We start from the raw sequence: 15,838 nt of genomic DNA on the forward strand, positions 1-15,838 counted from the left end.
TTGAGTACTCAACATACAAAAATAATTATTTCAGTTGTACTTCCTTCATGTAATAGAAGGTTTCTCAAAAAAAGTTAACATACCTTGCCAGCATTTAAGTATACTACAATACAAAACAGGAAGCAAACACTACAGAAACAGAACTTTCAATCTAGTTAATTCTAAAGGAAAACACATGATTTGTAACTAGTTTTATTTATCTTCCCGGTAATAAATCCTGGCTATTGTTAATCACAATTTTAAAGTTCTATCTTTTGGTCTTAGCTTACACTATTCAAGTTATTTTTCTTTTTTGCGTAAAAAATAAACAGTTCTTTCTGAATAGCATTATTTCACCTCCAGCATTTCTGTCCACTGTGGCCTATGCTCTGTCTCCTTAATCTTTAAGATGTTAAAGTTGTGTGTGGAACATTCTTTGATGAAATGTAACTGAGGCTAGGAATCATATAGCAAATGAATGGACATTTGACTTTGTTTTATTTTTTAATTTATAAATTTTATTTTTTAATAACAATTACATATTTGATCAGAGTAGGAAGGATTGAGGTTTAGGGAAAATTGGGTGAAATCATTGCTTCCAAATTTTCTATTTCTTCTTATTGCTCCTGGGGGAGGGGGAGAGACAAAGGGGGAAACCACTCACGACTTTACACATGACACAGTACCCAGGGATGAAGAACCACCATCACATATCAACCCAGAATCTCCGTGTGGACATATTCGGAGGATTCTGTTCAAGTGGCTTGGATAGTCCTGAAATGCTGCCAATTTCACGGATCCGAGGATGATGTCACCTTCCCAATGTCCAACGGCTCCATTCACTGAGATTTTTTACTGTCATCTTTGTTTGGGGGAGTTGTTCAGTTAGTTCTGTTCTTCTTCTGCTATAGCGCCAAATGTGCTGCCATAATCTTTTACAACAGGGTCTATGTCACTGCTCCACCTTTTCCATTCATTGAAACATGTTCTCACAGGCGAGTCCAAGTACCCGGGCCAGGTAACCTAAGCCCCGATAGATCCCCGACCCGAAGTGCTCACAAACCCAACACCCAAATATTTAGATGATTTAGACCAAATTGTTTCAAAATAAAATGGAACAAAGCACATGTTTGTAGTAATGACCTTTTTGGTGATGGTTGTTGCAAAGGCAAATTTATAGAGAAAAAGAGACAGAGATCTTCCATCTGCTGGTTCACTCCCCACATGGCTACAACAGCCAGCCTGACCTGTTCTGAAGACAGAAGCCAAGAGCCTATTCCAGGTCTCCCAAGCGGGTGCAATGTCCCAAGGCTTTGGGTCATTCTTCTCTACTTTTGCAGGGCATAAACACGGAGCTGAATGGGAAGTGGAGCAGGCAGTGCACAAACTGTCATCCATATGTGATGCTGGTACCACAAGTTAGATAATTAGCCTGTTGAGCCATTGTGCCTGCCCTAATAATAACTTTTCTACTGAGCAATACTCGGAGTGTCCACGGGCTCCCCATGTAATGTGGTCTGATGACAATCTAGGTGAGAATGTGATAGGAAGGCTCCTATGTGCCCCCCAGATAAGCTCTCAGGTAGTGCTGCCCATTAACGTTTCAGGGGAGGACAAGTGCTCCTCACTAAGTCCTCATGTGACACAGCCTAGTATATAGTTCAGGCTGTGGGGTTGAGCTGATTACTTGACATTCAAAATTTCAGATAATACTTAATGCCTCCCAGGTTTTATGCAGCATAACTGAGGTTTAACTTGGTGGTTTAGCTTGGTCCCACATTAGATGACCTAGCTCAGTGCCTGTCTCCAGCTCCCAAGTCCAGGTTCCTGCTAATACAAGCCCTGGGAGGCAGCAGTGACGTCGGCCACACACCCCTGAATGGCTCTCCTGGCTCCTGGCTTTGACACTGGCATAGAAGGTGCAATTGTAGACACGGGAGGAGGCTACCAGTGGGTGGAAGCTCTCTTTGTCTTTCTCTGTCTTCAAAAAGTACGTTGAAGAAATGTCACTGTGTCCCCAAATCTGTATTGTGAAACATATGAAATTTGTTCACCTTAGATAAATAGAATAATGTCCAAAATGAAAAACATTATAGATGTTTTTACAAAAAAATTAAAGTATAAGGAAGTTATAAAATATTGAATGAGTTCCATCATGAAAATGTATAGTAGACAATATATCCATATGTAATATCATTGATTTTAAAAATTGATGTATTTAAATATTTAATTGTATATATAATAATATATAATAGATAAAACATGCTGATATCACATTTATTATATTAGAATATGCTATACACAGTTCTGAAATCACTGGTGAACTCTTATTAGACAAGCTTTCTGTGGAGCTAATATTTTCTGTTTTCTGGACTAATTGATATGTTATTTAAGAGGCAGAGAGAGACCAAGAGAAAGACATAGATAGAGAGCTCTCATTTATGGATTCGTTTTCCAAATACCCAAAATGGTCAAGGCCAAATCCAGACCAAAGCTAGAAGCTGAGAACTCCACACAAGCCTCCCAGAGTGGGTAACCGGAATCTTGGCTGTCTGAGACAACCCTGCGACTTTGCAGAGTATGCATTAGCAGGAAGAGAACCCAATACCCGCAGATTGGATGCAGAGTGCTAAATGATAGAATAAAGGCCGTTAGTGTTGACAAATAGAGGCCTTAAGATTTTATATATTAATTAATCTATCAAATAATCACATATATAATCTATATATATTATTTAAACATAAATGTACATAAACATAAAATGAGAATACACGTATACTGTGTACATGAACATTTTCTTGAATTCAGAAGCATTACTTATATTTTACCAAGTTGTGCAAAACCAGTTAAATTCTACTAATAGGATATCTGAGCATTACATACCCAAAAGTTTGTTTCTGGCCATTGGTTCTTTGTAAACTATCCCTTTAATGTCCCAACTGTGGGGGCCGGCATGATAGCTCAGTTAGATAATCCTAGACTGCTAACACCAGCATGCTGTAAGGGTACTGGTTTTTGTCCTAACTGCTTCACTTTCCATCTGGTCCCTGTTTATGGCCTGGGAAAGCAGTGGAGGCTGGTCCAAAGCTTTGGGGAATTGCACCTGTCCTGCTTTGGATAAGCTCAGCTCCAGTCATTATAGCCATTTGAGGATAGAAGGTCTTTCTTTCTGTCTCTCCTTCTCCCTGTAACTTTGCCTTTCTAATAAAAATCTTTTTTTAAAGAAACTTTTAAAAAATCCCTATTGTGGAATTGATGAAAAGAATTTATCATCCAAAATGCCAGCAATTCATTTCTTACTGATTTATCTAGAATTCATAAGCAATAATTTGCTGTTTTGGGATTAAAACCAATGACTGCTAAGACTATAAATATTCAGTAGAAAAAGAGAATTACCAAAAATTCTGTCATGCATATAAAAACATGCCATAAGATTATCTGCATTGAAATAATCCTGATTCACACAACTCTATGAAAAAAATTATTTCACTAACAAAATAGTGTACTCCTGGAAACCACCACCAAATCAGGTTATTGGGTTTTTAGAGAGATGTAATTTGCACATGTTTCATTCTTGCTTACACAGAAATTTTCCCAAAACAAAATTGAGTATATTGAATATTAAAGGAAAAATGTAAATGTTGATTTGTTCCAATCCAATTCCAGCAAAAGTCTGAATTCCGCAGTAATGCCTCATCTCATACACACACACTGTCACACACACACACACACTCTCACACAGACACCCTGGAATGGCTTGTCGGTTATGTAAAGTCATCATGAGTTGGACATTGCTGCTGAGGTGGTAAGTAAGCACGAGTAAGGTTGACCACACTCTGGTCTGTTTTGCAAGCATGAGCAAATGTGGACTCTCAGGCTTTCAAAGCCTAGCAGTCTGCTTCAGGATGGATCCAGCTGAGACACATATATACTGTTTTTTTTTTTTTTTTACTTCTTTTTTTAATGTTATCATTTTTTTAAAGATTCCTTTTTTATTACAAAGATATACAGAGAGGAGGAGAGACAGAGAGGAAGATCTTCCGTCCGATGTTTCACTCCCCAAGTGAGCCTCAACAGCCGGTGCGCGCCCCAATCCAAAGCCGGGAACCTGGAACCTCTTCCAGGTCTCCCACGTGGGTGCAGGGTCCCAATGCATTGGGCCGTCCTTGACTGCTTTCCCAGGCCACAAGCAGGGAACTGGATGGGAAGTGGAGCTGCCAGGATTAGAACCAGCGCCCATATGGGATCCCAGGGCATTCAAGATGAGGACTTTAGCTGCTAGGCCACACCACCGGTCCCTAATGTTATTATCATTTTATGAAGCAGTTCTAGAAGTCCTGGGATTTCCCTTGCCTCCTCCCCAAGCACCCTCAACCCTCTCCCTCCCACTGAGTTCCCCTGTATTATTACTGAAGTATAGTTCTTCATAAGCAGTCTTATATCCAGCATTGTGGGCATGGACAATGGCAGAGAGTCTGGCATCCTATTGTCAAGATATAGTAAACAGTTTTATTGGGAGTGCATCTTTGATCTGGAAGTAAAGATGCATACTACACTGTATCCTCATATCTGGATATGATAGTCTCCATTACACAATTACAACTCACCCACTTAAATGAAAAGCCATAATGCAAATTCAACAACAGGAAGAAAAATAGAAATTTGCAATGCCATGAAATTAAATAACATGCTACTGAATGACTAATGTGTCGCTATAGAAATGAAAAGAAAATCATGGATCTTCTTGAAGAAAATGATGCTGTTGTATGATCTATGGGTCAGTGAAGAATTTAATGAGAAAGAAAATGTTTTGAAGAAGTGAAACCAAAGAAAAAAAAGAAAAAGAAAAATCCATGAATATAGTTTTTGTTGATCTTTGTTGGTGAGATCTATCTCCTGTAGGCAACACATAGATGTTTGTTATTTTTTAAAATTCATTCTACTTATCTATGATGTTTGATTGATGACTTTAATCCATTTACATTCAGGGTTAGTATGAATGGATGGTAATTTGGTTCTGTCATTTTAGCAATGGGTTGTTAATTGATTTAGTCTTCTATTGTTATTGTACTGAGATGTTTTTCACATTTATCTAATTAGTTTTGGTGGGTGCTATTTCTCTTTTCTGTCAAGAGACCATCTTTAAGTATCCTTTGTAGGGCAGATCTGGAAGAGGCATATTCTTGTAACTTTTCTTTACTGTGGAAGAATTTTATTTCATTTTCAAAGACAAAGGAAAGTTTTGCTGGGTTAGTCCGTGTTTACAATATGTTTCCTTAAAGGACAGGCTTGCTGGATGGGGAAGCCTGTTCTCTTATTTCTCTTTATTTCCCATAAGGTTCTGTGAAGATTAAGGGGATTTTGTTAATTACTATGCTTTGAAATATTCACTTAATTGTATCTGCTAATTAGCTTACATGTTTTAAATCCAAACCCACTCAGTGTTTAACAACCTGCTTTGTAACTGATCCTCAACTTTTATAATATTCATACTCTACCTTACTGCAAATTCTGTGTGATGAACCATATATTCAGCATTTCTGATTTTGAATTTTGAACTCAATGCATTGACTGAAATTTAATGCATTTATTAAAATCTATGGCCTGTTTGTTGATGGCAGGAAGTTACAATTCAACAAAACTGGACTAAAAATGGCACAAAACCCAGTGACTCTTCTGCAGGTGTTTTCGTGGAATGTGACAGCACAACATATCTGAACCTGCGGCCTACGGTGTAAGCAATGCTAGGAAGGAAGGACATAGTAAAGACTGCCTGTGTCAAGAACTCAGAAAAGTATAGAATAAGTGACTTAACGAGGTGTCTCAAGGCCCTAGGAGATGTTCCTCTAAGGCCCCATAGATATTGCTTGGTGTCAACTGAGCAGCATGGCTTTCCTAAGTAAAGCTGCATGTTGCAAGGACTAACTGTTCACAGTGCAGATGGAGTGAACAGTTGGAGTTTATGGTCTGTTGTTTCCCTGTGCGTGCAGCGTTTGTCTCCATGCCCTTTCGGTCTTCTTCTCACATTAAGCACCTAGCTCGGCGGTGTTTTCCATCTACTCTCTCATGGGTTTCTTCTTCGTGTTTCACATCTGCAACCCAGTCAGGCTTGTCTAATTCATTCTGTTCGCTCATAAATTCCAGCTAAGTGCACATTTTCTCAAAAGAAGGTGTGTTTGGGGATCATCTTGTCAAGATCTGAAGTATTTCAATTTAACATGAATGCCTTCTTCCAGCTTCTCTTACGTATTTTTAGGACAATTCCATGTGAGAAAAATTAGGAAACAAAATGTTTAAGTAGTTCTTTAGGCCTTGATGCTGTATTTTAGATTGGTTTGAATGGAATAGCATAGGAAAGTAAGCACCATGCTACAAAAGGCGGCTTCTGCTAAAAGCAAAATAAACAAAATAACAAAAGCCAGCCATTGTCATTCATGGGCAACAAATTCTCATTTGCTGCAGCAACAACTCTTTTGAATGAATAGTTGTGGGAAACACTTAGCTGGTGATGGCACACACACACAAAGATGGTGAAAGACACATTTTGTTTGAGATTGTTAAAGCTAAGTGTATTTAGGAAGTAAATTTAACAAACTGAGAGACCACTGACTCCTGATTGGAAACTATACCCTACTCTAGAGCATGGTACAAACTATGAAACCAGAATAGTGGAGGAAAAAGTAGTGGAGCTACCAGAATAGTGGAGATATTATACATAATATAGTATTATATAAGTATGTATGTGTATGATTTATGCCATTAAGTACATTCAAACTATTGTAGCTGCATCAGTACCACCCATCTCCAGAAAACTCGCAGTATACCCACCCAGTTGAGACTCGGTAACCTTTTAAGAAGTGACAAGCCATTTTTTTTCTGCACCAAACCATTTGGATATTTGTAATATCAATATCTAGTCATACAAGATTATGCAACTCAAAAAATCTTTATGCCATAGGTTTATTTTAATTACCAGTCATTATTTTGTTGGCACGTCAGACCACATGACTTTGCTGGTATTATGTGGACCTCTTGCTGGGCGTTCCCACCTCTGTGTAATTCCACATTCCTGTTTCCCTCCAGCCACTGGAAACCACTTTCCCTACATGAAGATTTCACTTCTTCTCATTGCCAGTCTTTTTGTGTCCTTCGTGTGGACTACACGTTGTTGGATCCTGATCCATTGATCCATTCCCCCAATCTGTGTGCATTTTGGTTGAGGAGTGGATTAGTGAAGGCTTTCCATGACTAGGTACCTTGGGCAGGATGAGTCAAACAACAGAAGTTTGCTTTCCTAGCACTCTGGAGGCTGGAGGTTTGGTATCTGCTGAGGCCTCTCTCACAGGGTCTTCCTTCTGTGCATTTCTGCCTTAACTTCCTCTTTGAAAACCTTCAGCAACATCAGGTTAGACCCATTGCCAAGGCTTTCATTTTATAACTTCTTTTTTTTAACGATTTTATTGTTATTGGAAAGCCGGATATACTGAGAGGAGGACAGACAGAGAGGAAGATCTTCCGTCCGATGTTTCACTCCCCAAGTGAGCCGCAACAGGCCGGTACGCGCCCCAATCCAAAGCCGGGACCAGGAACCTCTTCCAGGTCTCCCACGTGGGTGCAGGGTCCCAATGCATTGGGCCGTCCTTGACTGCTTTCCCAGGCCACAAGCAGGGAGCTGGATGGGAAGTGGAGCTGCCAGGATTAGAACCGGCGCCCATATGGGATCCCGGGGCTTTCAAGGCGAGGACTTTAGCTGCTAGGCCACGCCACCGGGCCCAAGGCTTTCATTTTAACTTAAAGGTGCACAACGTCTCAACGGCCCCTCCGTAAATATAGCCACAACATGGGGTACTAGGGTTTGACGCTAACGTATAAATTGTGTTTTAGGGGCATAATTCCATCTGTAAGTCCTGCAGGAAAGAGTTTCAGCCACCTATCCAAGTGCTTATAGGACAGCATTTGTAGGAATGTTTTCCTGTGTAAGTGTTAGAGCTCCCACCAGCCCTGCTTCCTCCAGTACTACCCTCCTCTCTGCTTAGCTGGAGTTTTGATTATCTTTGGAGTGCCAAACTGTAATTTCCATCCCTTTCCTTTAACCCATATTCCATTCTCTGTGATTTTCATAGATATTACATATAGCATACCAAAATAAAGACAACATTTTAATCTGAAATTAGTCTACAAAAACTAAAGTTAATACAACTCTCTTTTTATTCTGTGCTATTTGTGTCATAAATTACTTCTTCATGTTACATGCCTACTAGTGCAGGTTTATAATTGTCTTGTTAAATATTTTAGGAACTAAACAGCTGAGTTGTAAGTTAAAATGACTAGAATATTTGTAAAACTACTCTACATGCATATGCCTTCACTGGGGACCTTTCCCAGGTGACATGAAGTTAATGTCCCCTGTCACTTTGTTCCAGCTCACAAAACCCCTTTAGTGCCTGCAGTTCAGTAGTAGGTCTGTTTTGAAGGAACTCCCATGCCACGAGCTGGGCTGGAAATGCCTTGGACTGTCTGTGGTAGTTCTGAGGGACATGCATGCAGGCTGCAGAATTGTTCATGGACAGTGTTTTTCTTTCAGCACTTGAATTTATCATCCCAATGCCCTTTAAGAACTTTATTTATTTATTACTGGAAAGTCAGATGTATAGAGAAAAGAAGATAAAGAGGAGGATCTTCCATCTGCTAGTTCACTCCCTATATAGCTGCAATGACCAGAGCTGAGCCAATCTGAATCCAGGAAACAGGAGCTTCTTCCAGCCCTCCCAAGGCTTGGGACCGTTCTCCACTGCTTTCTCAGGCCACAAGCTTATCTCACTGTCTTTTAGCCTGTCAGATTTCTGCTGATGAAATGCTTATAAACCTATTGGCACCATTGTTTTTTGACAAGTCAGTCTTTTTATTCTGGGTTCAAGATTCTTCTTTTGTACTTCAAAAATTTGATCACAACATGGTCGTTGACCCATTTTATTGACCTGGAGTTTGTCAGATTTCTTCTAGCGATATATTTATGGCTCTGCTCCAATGGAGACATTTCCAAACCACCGTGGCTTCAAATCAGTTGTTTTAAAAGACTCGAGGCAGTTTAATGCATTTCTTGGAGTAGTTCTAGAGATTCATTTTTCTCCTATGAATAGACCATGTTTTTTTTAAAGTTTTATGATATCTATTTAAAAGTTGAGTATTTGTGGGGAAAAAAAAGCAAGCATCTCTTTTTTCTGGTTTTCTCTGGAGCTCTTTCCTAAGCAGTGGGTCTCTTGACCTTGAGATCAACTAGGAGGGGAGGCTTAAGGACTGTGGGGTCTTCTAGTCGAGTTAAGCTGTGCTTCTTGCCTCTCTTCCCACCACTTTGAAAAGTCCGTGCCATGCAGACACTACCGCCTCCCCTCACTGTTTCTGGGACTAGGTTTCCTAGTTGTTCTAGACCCCTCCTTTGCCTGATTTCTTCCCTGCTGTCTCCCCGTGGCGCTGCTGCCCTCCTGCAGTGGACTGCATGTGCCCCTAGCTTCCCTAAGTTCCGTCTTGGCATCCCAGTTCTGAGACTGTCCCGCTGCTGAGTTAGGAGTCATGCAAGCCAGTCCCCACTTTAAGGGCCTTCTCCCCTAATACCCTCCTTTAAACATGAAGGAAACAATATGGAGATAATAGTCTTACCCACTTCCCTATAGCCCTTGAACCTTTTTTTACCCTAATTAACTATGTAAAGATTGTCAAAAATGTAACTTAAAAAAATAAAGAACTAAAGTATATATAAAAAAAAACCAAGATGCTGCAAATCCGTTTTCTTCTGCTTTTGTTTCCCCCAGATAAGAGGTGGGAAAGGGCCTTTTTCTCTGAAGTTTTCTGTGCCACACCATGCAGGGTGTGAATCATAGGAAGTCCAAAACAATGTGGGAGTTTCTACAATTCTGTATGAGGCTTTTTTTTTGATTGTTTATTTTACTGGGCATGTTTGGTTATTGTCCATCTGTAACTGGCTTCTCTGGAAACTTCTACAAAGTCATTTTATTCTAGAGTTAAATTTGTAATGTCTGTATGGATGATGAAGGTGGAATGTCCCCTGTCTTTAATTACTGATATTATTGTCCAATTTGCTAGATTCTGTTTAAGTTGTTCTGAGGAAAAAAAATGTATTTAGGGAAGAACATTGTTAACTCTATACATTTGGTATAGTATACAGCAATTATCATTAGATGTCATGCTAACCAATTTGAGCTAGTGAAGTAATTACTAAAAATAAATTTATTATGAGGCAATTTTATATTTAATGAAGGATTATGTCCATATACCATTTATCCCTAATTCATACAGTATAAATGCTAAAATTTTCTTAATAATTTTAGGTTTATGCATAGTTCAGATAAAATGGAGTAGAAGTGTGCTGTCTGCCCAGGCATGGAGCTATGAAATCTGTCTGAGGGCTTGTGCATCTGTGCAGGTGCTTTGAGGCTCTGAACCACAGAATACTCCGTGTGAGAATGCTTGCGCTTTACCTAACCTGGGAGTCATCCAACAGCCTGTTCACAGCTGCCACAGGTTCCTGAAGTAGTGAGCCCTCTGCCTCCGCAGGGACAGGCAGTGTCCTGATTCAGGACTGCTCTTGGCCCGCTCATGCTGTTGTGGTTTTGGACTGCAGTATGATGGCATCAGTAGTTCCAGGGAGGGTCAGAAGCATGTGTGGTCTGGATGGGGTCAGGATTACCAGGAGCATTGTCTCTTGTAAGCAACAGGAATGTTTCCCAAAAGCATTTCTTTAGACTTCCTGTTGCATAACAGCAAACAAGAATGGTAAAGGCTTCCACTGAAAGTTCTGGAGAGAAACAGGGGTACCGTTGAATGACACATTACATTGTGCTGGAGTGGGGCCGGAGTTGCATTCACTCTGGGTAGCATGCGAATGACAATCTCTATAGAAACTGTTCTCTGATAGGGGAAATCCCAACAGGAAAAAGAGCTTTTAATGGAGTAGGCTTGGGAACTCAACATGTTTGCACAGAAAGCCGCAGTTTTTAAATTCAATGATATGTGAATTCAAAGTTTAAAATGTTTTCGGTCATTGTACTCAATATGCCAATTGTGCATGTTTTAGCAGATGACTGTCGTCTTCATTTTTATCCTTGGAGGATGAATAAAGGCTTTCTTTGGAATAAGTTTGGGCATTCTTTGCATGGTGCTAATTTTCCATCAAACTCTTAACCGTGACCTCATGCAACAGTGGCTGTAATAGTCAAACGAGCTGGTTTTTAAAATCAAATTTTGACCTCATTAAAACAAGAGAGAGTTCGATCAGAGAATGCTGTCATTGTTGCCCTGAGAAAGGCTTTTTGACTTTCAGAAGAAAGGACAAATATCTGTGGCTGATTTCTCTTAGTTCTTAAACTACATTTTAAGCCATAAGCTATAGCTTTATCTTCTAGCTATTTCCTTATCAGAGGCACAATATTTAATTATGTTTTTCTTTATAGTGAGTCAAGGAGGTGTTGCCTTGGTCTCTGACATGTGTCCAGACCCTGGAATTCCAGAAAATGGCAGAAGAACAGGTTCCGACTTCAGGTAGGAGATATAATCCTATGTAATTTCAGCTTGGCATTTTCATTGAATTCTTGTGTCCTTTCAAGTAAATGTGTGAGCCGTCATAGTTCCATCTCATCCTGTTGGTGGAGGTGAGACCCTGCAGTACAGCATTGCCTCTAAATGGACATCATCCAACTTGTCCTTGGGGAATTGTTTTCCTTTTTCTAATGCTACTTATTCCATATTTCGATGTGTTTGATGTTTTCAAACTAGAGTGAACACTTCTAAGCTCATAATTGATTAATTAAATGTAATTTTAAAGTGAAGAAGGCATATAGCAACCAATAACATTTATTAAAAGCTATTGTGATTATGTTATGGTCAACTATGAGCTGTCTTCAGTCACTGCATCAGGATTGCAGTGCTGATTACAATAATGCTAATACTGTAGATTTTTCATGTTTTTTCTTAATTCAGGAAATTTAGCATTGTCTACCTTATAAGCCTGCTACTAGTATTAGGACTGAGCTGAAAAATCAGAATAGAAAGAAGCAAGCACATAGCTTACTTTTGTCATCTACCCATTTTGAAAAACAAAAAGGATATGTACAGAAAATTGAAGCTACTGAAGTGATGAGAAAAATAAATGACGTAGAAATATCACCAGAGTGGGAAAGAATTGTTGGTTAGTGAGACTGGAGGGTGATGGCAGTTTTTAAAGACTGGGGAATCATGAAATTGTGTCCAGCATGGCCATCAAGTGGTTCGTGCTCGTCCATTCTCTGTGGCCAATAACACAGAACCAAGACCGGATGAGTTAGGAAAAGCAATACGTTTGGCTCATGGTTCTAGAGGCCTCAACTAAACAGCTACCTCTGGTAGTGTCCTTCCTAGCAGAGTCCCATAGTTACACTGGGATCGAGTGGCTAGAGACAAGGAGCCTGGGTTTGATGATTTATTTTGTATTTAATTTCATTGGCCTTTGCTTTTTAATTTTTTTTTCCTCTGCTTACTGTGAACTTATTTTGGCATTCTTTTTCTAGTTTCTTCAGGCTAACGCTGAGGCTGGTAGTTTAAAGCATTGATTCTTTTCCAATGTGAATGTCTAGTGCTCTGAATTGACTTCTCATCATTGCTTTGGCTGTTGTGTGCTCCGTTCATGTGCTGCAGAATACATTTTTCCCCATCTGACTACCTGTCCCATTGTTGATTTCAAGCACTGTTACTCCAAATCTCTGAGATATTTCTAAGAATATTGGATCGAAAATGCACTCAGTGTGACTTAAATCCTTTCAAAGGAATCCATAATTATTTTATGTCCACATAGTATGCTCTATCTTGGGAAAGATTTCATGTTCACTTGAAAAAAATATTTATTTCGTTGCTGGGAAGTAGAGGAAAGTGATCCCTGATGGGCAACGGTCAAACTGATTGATGGTACTGTTGGCAGACATTAAGATCCTGTTAAGGGCCTGGCGTGATAGATAGCCTAGTGGCTAAATCTTTGCTTTGCATGAGCTGGGATACAATGTTTGCACCAGTTCTTGTCCCTACTGCTCCACTTCCTTTCCAGCTCACTGCTTGTGACCTGGGAAAGCATAGAGGGTGGCCCAAAGCCTTGGGACCCTGCACCCACATGAGAGACCTGAAAGAAGCTCCTGACTTCGAACCAGTAGATGGAAGATCTTTCTCTCTGTATTTCCTTCTAGTTATATATCTGCTTTTCTAATAAAAACAAAGAAATCTTTTAAAAATGGCCCTGTTAGGATCATCAATAGAACATTTGATTTGTTTTTCTATTATTGATCGATTGATTAACAAGTAAACTCTTCACTAAAATTGTAGAATTCTCTAAAATATTATTTTGGATTTATTATATAATTTCATTTATGTGGCCACTTCAATATTTTATAGAAAATGTAATTTTAAAAGAAGTTTATTTAAATGTAGTCTATGCATAGTTTTACCATGCTGCATATTTTTCACAAATGATTTTTACAACTCCTCATATTTTGAAAATCTGTTATGGAGTTCATAAATGTTTCAAATTGTGAGGCCTTTTAAATGCATGTCTTTCATGCTGTGAAATTTGCCCCATTTATCCTTGATGATATCATCTTTCTAACCTTAAAATCAACTTTATTTCATTTTATTGTGACCAATAAAACATTGTTTTTATGAGACTGACGCGCTACCTACTGTGCTAACGAGGCTTCCTAAAGCATTGTTTTTATTGTTGGGATAGCATGATCCATATATCTGCTTCAATATTCAAGTTGTTGCATGTTCTGTTTTAATTAAATCTATTTAAAATCCTATAAACCTTCCACTTAGCACTGCTTTCACTATACCCCGTAAGTTTTGAGAGGCATATTATCATCTTCGTTTGTTTCTAGGATTTTTCTTAAGTTTCTTCTAGTACCCATCCATCCAGGGGCGTCTTTCTCTCTTGCATGTGTTTGCATACTTCCTAGTTTCTTATGTTATCAATCTCCAGCTTCATGGCCTTTGATCAGCAAAGATACATAATGTAAAAATCATTCTTTTTTGTTATCTATTTGGTTATTTTGAAGCCTAGCATATGGTCTATCCTAGAGAAAGTCTCATGCAGGAATAAACAAAATGTGTGTTCTGCAACTGTGAGAAAATGCTTGTTATGCATCAGTTACATTCCTGTAACAGATAGTGTAGATTAGCTGTGCAGTTAATGGTGTGCCCAGTGATAGAAGTGGGATGCTGAAGTCCTCCATTATGAGTGTCATGGAGTCTATGTGTTCCGTTGATCCATTAACATCTGTTTTCAACATCTGGCTGTCCTGCCATTGTTGCATGTACAGTTGCTATGGTCACATCGTCCTATTAGACCATCCCTTGATTGCCGTGCTCTTCTGTAACAGCTTTTCTTCTTTGTATAATGTGCGCTGCCTGGCAGGTGGCTGTTAGTGCTTGGTTTGGCTTTGCAAGGACGAGTTTTTCCCACCAGTTCACTTTCAGTCTGTGTCTTTGTTGGTGACATGTATTTCCTAGAGACAGCATGCAGGTGGATCTTGCCTCTGATCCATCATTCATGCTCGATAATGACTGAGTCCTGCCCCTTAGTTTTCCTCCTGCTTGCTTTGGATGTCTGTCGTACTTTGGGAGGTTTCTGCCGTTATGTTTTTTCGTGATGTTCATCTTCCTCTGTTTCTGTGTGCAACAGCATGGGTTGGAGCATCATTTGCCAGGCTAGCCAAGTGATGGAAGATTCTCCCAGCTTCTGTTTGTTTCAGAAAGTTTTGTTCCACCTTATTTGTAAAATGGAGATGTGCTAGATACAGTATTCTGGGCTATAACTCTTGTTTTGCTTAGGGTTTAGGTTGGTCTTCTCATTCTGCTGTAGCATGCAGGGGTTCTGCTGAGTAATCACTGTCAGTCTGATTTCATTCCCGTTAAAAGTAAACTGCTGTTTCTCTTTTGCACATTGTCACTTTCTTTTCTGTATGTTTTGCTTCCAAAGTTTGACTATAATGTACCATGGTGAAGATCTTTTCTGACCGTACATGTTGGGTTTCTCTGCACCTCCTATATTTTGATCTCCACTTCTTTCTTCAAATTAGAGAAATGTTCTGCTATTATTTCATTGAGTTTTTGTAAGTCATTTTGCTTTGGTTATTTGATGCTATCACATAGATCTCAAACATTGTTTTCAGTTTTTTTAATACTCTTTTTTATCTGAGATTTTTTTTTGAAGACTTGTATTCTAGCTTACATATTGTATATCTGAATCATGAAATATACTGCTCATGCTGTCACTGTAGTATATATTTGAAACTGAATTCTTCATTTCTAATATTTCAGTGTGACTTTTCTGTATTATCTCTACTGCCTTGTAGAATTTCCCACCTATGCGATGCATGGAATTCTCTAATACATGTAATTGTTTTGCTGTGTTTTTGAGTAATTTTACAATCATTGTTTTCCTTTTCAGACATCCTTCTCATGATACAATTAAAAATGAATATTTTAATAACCTCTTCAAATAGCTACATATATATTTGTTGATACTCTACCAATAGTTATCAAATTACATCTTATTAGATGTTAGCTTCAGTATGAATATTAAACCATTGAGGTAAATATTTCACATTTCTTTAATAAAAGCCATTGGTACAACTTTTTATTTATTTATTTATTTATTTGTTCATTTTTGCCATCTTACATTGATCCTTTGCCAAACAATGACTCCTTGAGTTGCAAAAGTTCTTCAAATATTTCTGTATATGCAATACAAAAATTACACTTCCTAATTTTCTTTCAAATGTCTCAATAAACAAAACTTTAAGCACTGGGAAACTGTCCTCTT

The 15,838-nt window shown here is 38.8% G+C and overlaps 1 protein-coding gene across 1 annotated transcript in view; it reads left to right on the plus strand.

Moving 5' to 3' along the window:
• The window catches only part of CSMD1 (CUB and Sushi multiple domains 1), a 652,915-nt gene that overhangs the window by 147,452 nt on the left and 489,625 nt on the right, over window positions 1-15,838 (plus strand). Inside the window, exon 4 of the mRNA XM_058666667.1 lies at window positions 11,448-11,535. Within this exon, the coding sequence (XP_058522650.1) occupies window positions 11,448-11,535 (88 nt within the window). The remainder of the gene's footprint in view (window positions 1-11,447; window positions 11,536-15,838) is intronic.

Source organism: Ochotona princeps, chromosome 7 (assembly GCF_030435755.1).
Source record: "Ochotona princeps isolate mOchPri1 chromosome 7, mOchPri1.hap1, whole genome shotgun sequence".
Taxonomy (NCBI): domain Eukaryota; kingdom Metazoa; phylum Chordata; class Mammalia; order Lagomorpha; family Ochotonidae; genus Ochotona; species Ochotona princeps.